Genomic DNA, 8401 nt, shown 5'->3' on the forward strand with positions numbered 1-8401 from the left:
GCCCTCCACTCTGATTATAGGGAGTGACACATTTAAACTTATCGATCGTCTGCTTTAGACGTCCGAGCTGTCCGACTTACACAAAGTATTCTCAAGGGAAGCTCCAAATCTATAATACTACAACTCGTATCATTCTGACTTTATCGATCCACCTTCAGTTTGCTGTAATTTAAAACCTCAATGCAGGTGGACAAAATTAAACAAGCACACAAAATGATGCACAGTTTCATATAGCGTTAGTACATGTTGTTGACGGGTAAGGAGTTTGTAGAAAGAGTTAAAGGGGTAAAGATAAAAATGAGCTGATCAGCTTTAATGTAATCAGTGACATCTTATTTGAGGTTGAAGCCCACGTACATGTCTGTCTGTCTTTCTATACAGTAGAACTCTCTGTTTAACTTATTAATACAAAGAAATCCAATTTTGCAAGGTTGAGTATCTTACGCCTCTATCCCGTAGGGTCGTAGGGGGCCTGGAGCCTATTTCAGGAGACTTAGAGCACGAGGTAGGGTACACCCTGGACAGGGTGCCAATCCATCGCAGGGCACACACACACACACATATACTGTACATACACACTAAGGGTAATTTGGGAACACCAATTAGCGTAACCTGCATGTCTTTGGACTGTTGGAGGACACCGGAGAGACACGAGGAGAACATGCAAACTCCATGCACACAGACCCTGAGACGGGAATCGAACTCAGAACCTGGGGGTTCAAGGTGACAGTGCTAACCACGAAACCACCGTGCTGCTGCCGAAGAAAGTAGATTATAGAGAAAGATTATGTTTTGTCTTAAAATGACTCTTAAAATATACTTATTCGACTTCAGCTGTGAAAATATGAACTAATCCCAGTAAAAATATTCAGTTTAGTTTTTCTAATTAATACCTATTAGTGCAGTTTTTTGTTTACATCGAGCTAGTAGCTTATTAGTAACTTCACCTCTACTCAACATTTTGATTTCATTTATAATGCAGGTTAAACTTCAGGAAAATACCAAAGGACTGGCAAAGGTTCATGAAATTCTGTTCACAAAATCTGGCTGGACAGACATACAGATATGCAGACAAACATACAGGAAATTTCCTGGTTTCTGGTATAAATTTTTCTGAGACTGGTTTCTGGTTTTCCAATGTACAGTATAAAACGTAAAGATATCATTGAAAGAGTTCTAAGAGTTCTGACCAATATACAGACAAAACCTTTCTTTTATTCATATATAAGAAAATAACGACTTTATAAGAAAATGAATTTCAGCACGAATAACATCGGCAGGTTTGACTTTCCATTTTACATTGTCCTTCTTCAAGAATCTAAAATGACTAAACCGGATATGCATTCTCAGATAAAATTGAAGGATTTAAAAAATTATCTCCGAAGTAAAGCCACTTGACAAAGCAAGCATTTTTTTATGACAGCTCACACTTTCATCACCAAGCGCTATAATACAGTATGTTATGAGCTCCATATTGAATTATGGCTGGGAATTTTGGACAGCTGTACTCCCGCCTACTTGTTAAAGCGTTTCTCGACAGCGAGGCAGGGCGCGAGAAGGCTTTCGCATGTGCAAAGAACATTTCTCTTATTATGTTTCTCTTTAAACATGACTATCATCTATATATAAAATGTTTTTTTACCATGAACCTCTTATAGAAACATAATGTGCAGACATATTAATAATTTATTTTTTTCAAATTTCTCATACCTACACTCATATAGTGGCAAAACATTAGTCACTGGGCTATACTTCAGTGACATGGTCCGTATCTGTATCTTTTGAATGCACCAAAAAATTACTGTATCTTTATCCATGTTTAACCTTGAAGTGGCTGTGGCATAAACCTAACCGTATTTTTTTCTATAATTCATTGTTAAGCGCAAACCCTACCCTGGATAGACTATAAAACACCAAAATGTCAGCATGGTTTGTGACTCAGTTACAGCATTTACTGTAAGATGTGTGTGTGTGTGTGTGTTGGGGGGGGGTTCATTCCCACTCACACAGTTATTTTAGTTTTTCCTGTAGTGCTGAACATTTACAGTATGTGGGGCGTACTGTACCTTTTTTTTCATAATGTGAAGCCTCTTGTCTGATCTTGTTAATCATAGCCCCATGATTCTGTGGAACTATACTGAGTTTCTAATGTTACATCTACACATGATGCAATGGAAAGCAATAGTAGTATAGCTTACTTGGCTTGTTGGTGTCTTTGATTTTATTAGAAGAAATCTGTTGTTTCTGTATTTCAAAATGCACACACACTGGCTCAACCACCGTTGGGGGTTCAAGTCTCGCCTTTGTGTGTGTGAAGCTGGCATGTTCTCCTGGTCCTGTGTATACACAGTATAAGTGGCATGGAAAATGACCGAAAGAAAGAATGAATGTTTCTGAAAATATTAACAAACCCGAAGCCACCTTTTAAGCACCGCCTCGGTTATTAACGACCAGCTCATGATAGATTTACATGGTGTTTATTTGAGATTCATATCCCACTGCTCTCTCAGGCTTGCATGAAAGTATCTCATCCGGCCGCAGGATGTTGGGAGTAAGGCTGCTGCATAAAGCACTGCTGATAATATTTACTACGGCGGCACAGTGGCTTAGTGGTCGTCGCCTTGCACCTCCAGGGTCCGGGTTCGATTTCCGCCTCTGCCTGCATGGAGTTTGCATGTTTTCCCCGTGCTTGCTGGGTTTCCTCCCACACTTCAAAGAAATGCAGATTAGGCTAATTGGCGTTTCCAAATAGTGTGAGAATGAGTGGGTGTATACAGTATGTGTGCCCTGTGATGGCTTGATGCTCTGTCCAGGGTGTACCCTGCCTTAGGCCCTGTAAGACTCCTGGGAAAGGCTCCAGGCTCTCCGCGACTCTGAATACAGGATAAAGTGGTATAGACGGTGAGTGAGTGGGCAAATGGCTTAGTGGTGAGCATTGTTGTCTTGCACCTCCGGGGTCCACATGGATGGGCCAAAATAACAAAAATGTTATGTTTAATAAATCTTTTGTGATTACATAATTGTATGGGTTTGTATTACATTTTCGATTTTTAATTAATCGTGCAGCACTAGTTGGAGTACTGAATGGTGGGTGGTTTCTTTACAAGTGGGAACAATCTCACGCCTGTGAGGTTATACTAACTAATTTTCAGCATGCCAACTGTGATAATCAGTTTCTGATTCTTTAATCAAATGTCTGGCATAAAAACTGAGATTGAAAGAGTCTAGTATCAACAAGAAAGGCTGTGGCTGAGAAAAAGACGCATTGCTATTTCTCCCAGTTGAATACTTGATGGGGTGACGAATATGAAACTACATTGAGTTGCAAATCACATTTAGTGTCCTTTTGTGCAACTCTGTTGCGACTCTCTGCTTATGACTCAAGAAGGCGCGTAATAATTTTACCTATTATGTTCTTTCCTTTACCATATCTGTACAATTTGAAAGAACAAGAAGAATATAGCAGTGAAACCGGAAAAAGAGCAAAGTTGAGTTTTCTAACAGCGCTACATTCATTGGACAGTTCTCTTTCTGAGGTTGTAATAATAAAACATAGAATAACACTGCCTGCACTATAAACATATCCCTTTATGACTACACTATGATTGGTAATATGGTAAGTAATTTTGGACTGTAAAAAGAAGCCATAAAGAGCCAGCCCAGTACTGGGAAAAATTACATAGGAGTCTTTGAATAGGTACTCTTAGAGTACTAGATAGGCAATGCATACAGTACACAACTTTCCTGGCAAGCGCTTCGGAGTCTTTACTGCAATCTCACAACATGTTTTCATTGTCTATACTGCTTTATCCAGTCTTCAGGGTCACAACGGGCCTGGAGCCTATCCCAGGATACTTAGGGCACGAGGGGGGGTACACCCTGGATAGGGTGCCAATCTGTCACAGAAATCGCACACATACACACTTCAACTAATTTGGGAACGCCAATTAACCTGCATCTTTAGACTGTGGGAGGAAACTGGAGTACTTGAAGGAAGTCCACCAAGCACGGGGAAAACATGCAAACATTCCCACCCCAGGGTGGAAATCGAACCCGGACCCTGGATGTGCCAGGCAACAGTGCTAACCACTAAGCCGCCATGCCGCCCTGACAACATGGTCAGTTTAAAAAAAAAAAAAACTTGAACAATGACAAGTTATGTGTATCATGCGATATGTTCCTGAGATTTATAACTGTAAACCATCATGAAATCATATGATGACCAGTCACCTCAAATCAGCTATTAAGTTGCATTATGGGTGATTTATGTACTGTATATTTTCAGATTCTTGTTTCAATAAGCACCATTAGGTACTAAATGTATTACTGTATTATGAGATATGTTTCAGGGATACGGCCAGGGCAATTTTGTTTATGACGGTTAACTCTCACAAAATCCATTGAAATCCTATTTTTGGAATATTTAAAATTTTTATGAGAAACCCTCCGGCTCGTAGATTTCCCTGCTACCACAAAAAAAAACCTTCCCAACTGTGTGCACTTTTCGGGGGGAAAAAAATAAAATACTCAGATTGCATGGTGTTCATTAAAGTTTTTTTAAAACCATGTTGAGGATAAAATAAAAGTTGTCAATTCTGTTGAAGGATCAGGAAGGTAAGGTGTTTATCAACCAATTTAATTTATTAAAAGAGCAGTGTCTTAGTAACATACTGTAAAGTGTATGTATCCAGGTATCTTTAAAATCTCAGCATCCAGTATTTAGTTTTGTTACTGAATTTATAAATTATCGCCTTTCTCTAAGCTGTCTGCAAGAGAGTGTGTTTTTCTTAATTTATGGGTATGTTTGAAAGAAAGTTAATAATGATATTGGACATCCATCTGATGCAAAGGAGAGTTTAAATGATGATAACTGTCACTCTTGTCAAGTGTTTGGAGACGGATAATCATAAGAAGGTGCTATTCTGTCAAGTTCATTTCATGATGTTGAGGAAATTGAAGAAAATTTTTTTTCCACTGTCTGGTCCCCCAAAAAGTTGTGCTCTACTATACCATTGGACAGCTTTTAGCTTTGATTACAGCACAAATCGTCTGATCATTTGTGGCATTGTTTCAACAACTTTTAGCAACCCCACAACCATCCATCCATCCATCCAACCAATAATACATCTAGGAACCTCTGTAGTCCAAATATTGATTACCACTGTATTTATTCCCATTTTTACAACCTTGATAGGATGTACTATATTTCCACACAGAACCTGTATTAATGACAGGAGATTAGAACCTAAAGGCTTGACGTAAAGGCTTCTCCAGCACACGACTTTAAATGGAGTTAAGGTCAAGACTCAGTGGTGGCCAGTTAACATTTGAAAATCATTCCTCGTGTCCCAGAACCACTCTTTCTTAATTTGAGCTTGATAAGTTTTCCCTTCCCTGTGCCATCAGGAACCAAACTCCATAGGTCTGATAATCTGGTCATTCAGTACATTCAGGTCGTCAGCTGACTTCATTTTATTGCCCTATAACATTACTGAGCCAAGACCTAACCAACTGAAGCAAACCCAGGTCATAACGCCCTCGAGGGGCTTGTACAGTGGACACTATGCGTGATGGGTGCATCGGTTCATGTACTTCCCATCTTACCCTGACACGCACATCACTCTGGAATAGGGTCAGTCTGGACTCATCACATCATATCATATCACCTTTTTCTAATTTTTTCTCATTTCTCTCACTACCAAATCGTTTTCTTATAGACACACATCTGTTTAGTTCCAATCCTCTCAAAAATTGCATGAAATCAAGCCAGTGCTCTTGGCCAATTCTGTTGTATTTCAAGTTTCCAGATCTACTGTAGTTAATGACCTTTACACCTCCTGTCCCTGTCTGACTTCCTCTGTTAGTGAGACCTCACACTTTAATCATGTCATAGATCATCTTTTGCTGCACAAGCTAATAATCTTTTCTTTTATTCCAGATTGCACCAGTGTTCCTTGAAGGACTTTAAAATGAGACATCTTGGGAACTAAAAGTACATTAGATCTCAAAAACACAAACTGCGTATAGTGTTTGGTATTTGACTCGAAGCAGCACCTTTGGTGTGGAGAAACAGTTGGGGATGGAAAGCTTTCATCTTATCAACAGCACACACCTCGGGCGAGGATGGGAGGATTCTTGCCCACTCTCGTTGGGTGGCACCACCTTCCTGATCATGGCCTACAGCACCATGCTGGCTGTCGGCCTGGTGGGAAACACCTGCCTTGTCCTGGTTATCCTGCGGCAGAAGGAGATGCGCAACGTGACTAACATCTTCATCGTCAACCTTTCCTTTTCTGACATCCTCATGTGCCTTATATGTCTCCCCTCTACCATTATCTACACCCTGATGGACAGATGGATTCTAGGAGTGGGTCTATGTAAATTGACTTCGTTTGCCCAGTGTTTGTCCATCACAGTCTCCATCTACACCTTGGTGCTGATCACTCTGGAGAGGCATCAGCTCATCATCCATCCCACTGGTTGGAAGCCAGTGCTTGGACACTCGTACCTTGCTGTGGCCGTCACCTGGATTATGGGGTGCTTCATCTCGCTGCCCTTCTTTTCTTTCACAGTTGTGGAGGACTTCAGTTCACAAAACCTCACCTTTCCAACGAATCCCTCTGACGCCCACCTGGTCTGCATGGAAGAGTGGCCATCAAATGAGAGCCGGTTATCGTACACTACATCGATGCTGGTGTTTCAATACTGCCTGCCTCTTACAATCATCAGCGTCTGCTACTTCCGCATTTTTCTCCGCCTCAGTCAACGCAAAGACATTATCGAGAGGACAAGGGATGCACGTCAACGCAATGCAAAACACTCCAAGCGGATCAACGCCATGCTAGCCTCCATCGTGGCCCTGTTCGCCCTCTGCTGGTTGCCGCTGAATGTATTTAACACCATTTTCGACTGGAACCACAACGTCTTAACGTGGTGTCACGACGCTGTCTTTTCCGTGTGTCACCTCACTGCTATGGCTTCCACATGCGTCAACCCCATCATCTACGGCTTTCTCAACAACAATTTCCAGAAGGAGCTGAAGTCACTGCTGTATCAGTGCCGGTGCTCAGGGGTTCCTCTGAACTATGAAAGTTTTCCACTGTCCACCGTCAGCACCGATGGGACGAAAGCCTCTGTTGTCAGCAATTTCTCTGAGAGTGTCGCCATCTCACCACAACAGCTGGAAAAGGAGGTCTTGTAAATAAGCACCTCATAGTCTACATGTTCATTAGACTGAGTAACAGTTGTCGGCTTAAGCGCATGCCCATATTTGCTCAGCTATACTTTGAAAAACAAGACTGCTTCCATATATCTATGAATTGGATTGCATTGCTGAACACGGCTCATAGATCATCATCCGCAAACTTTTGGCACCGATTTGAAGATGATTGGTAGCAAACCAATGTTATTTGTGATGGGACCTCATGTTCAAAGAATGTATCCTTATGATTGGAGGGGACTGTGTGAATACTGAGGTTTGTTTTCTTGACTAAATGACAAAGCACTCTCTAACTTTCGTATTGCTTAAAAAGTACATAAAGGCCTTAAAAGTCAATGCTAGTCACAAGGTAGAGTACTATACATAAAAAAATACTATGTTTTAAATGTTGAGAAATATAATATGCCAGGGCTCATCCTCTGTCTTGGAGGAGGGACTCCTGGAAACACAACCGCCATCTGAAGACGGTTACATTACCAGGAAAAAGGAAAGGAAAACACGTTCATGACATTCATTGGAATTTAAAGGACCAAGGAAGAGGATGTGGTAACATTGGAAAGACAACTCGCGCACTGAATTTGACAAGTTGTGAATAATAACATGCCGCGTTGGTTTTACTTGACCGGCAAGTGACAGTGTTAGGCTACAGGTTGGGGCTATACAGAAAAACAAAGTTCTCTGCATTAAGTCAGGTAAACAAAGCAGCTTGCAAAATGATTTTAGATGCGCCTTTCCAGTATGTAAGACTTCATGTGAAGATTATCAACACAGTGTTGTCAAATACAGTGGTACCTCAGCATACGGATTAAATCCATTTCGAAGGCGAATTTTCTTATTGCGAAGCGAATTTTCTCATAGGAAATATTGTAAATTCAGGTAATTTGTTCCTTCCACCCAAATATATTACCAATATCACCAATTTTCAACACTACAATCATATTTTTGCATCTAAAACAATCAAAATATTTAGAAAAGACATGGAAATTAAGTCAAATATGAAATAAATAAAAATTAAACTTCAACCTTAATTTAGGATTCCTCTTAAAAATGGACCGTCGTTGCTAGCATTCTTGGGATGCATTCACTAAATCTTGCAAAAAAAAACACAAAAAAATACGTAAACTAGCTTCACTTGGTTTTCCACTGACGCAAACTGGTTTTAAATGGCTCCCGGACGTACGC

The 8401-nt window shown here is 40.6% G+C and overlaps 1 protein-coding gene across 1 annotated transcript; it reads left to right on the plus strand.

Moving 5' to 3' along the window:
* The first annotated feature begins 6032 nt into the window (after nucleotides 1-6032).
* Nucleotides 6033-7507, plus strand: npy8br (neuropeptide Y receptor Y8b). The gene has a single exon (XM_053504273.1). It carries the CDS (start codon nucleotides 6080-6082, stop codon nucleotides 7199-7201), a length of 1122 nt encoding a protein of 373 aa, XP_053360248.1. The 5' UTR covers nucleotides 6033-6079; the 3' UTR covers nucleotides 7202-7507.
* The last annotated feature ends 894 nt before the right edge of the window (nucleotides 7508-8401 follow it).

The sequence above is a fragment of the Clarias gariepinus genome, chromosome 9, assembly GCF_024256425.1.
Source record: "Clarias gariepinus isolate MV-2021 ecotype Netherlands chromosome 9, CGAR_prim_01v2, whole genome shotgun sequence".
Lineage (NCBI taxonomy): Eukaryota > Metazoa > Chordata > Actinopteri > Siluriformes > Clariidae > Clarias > Clarias gariepinus.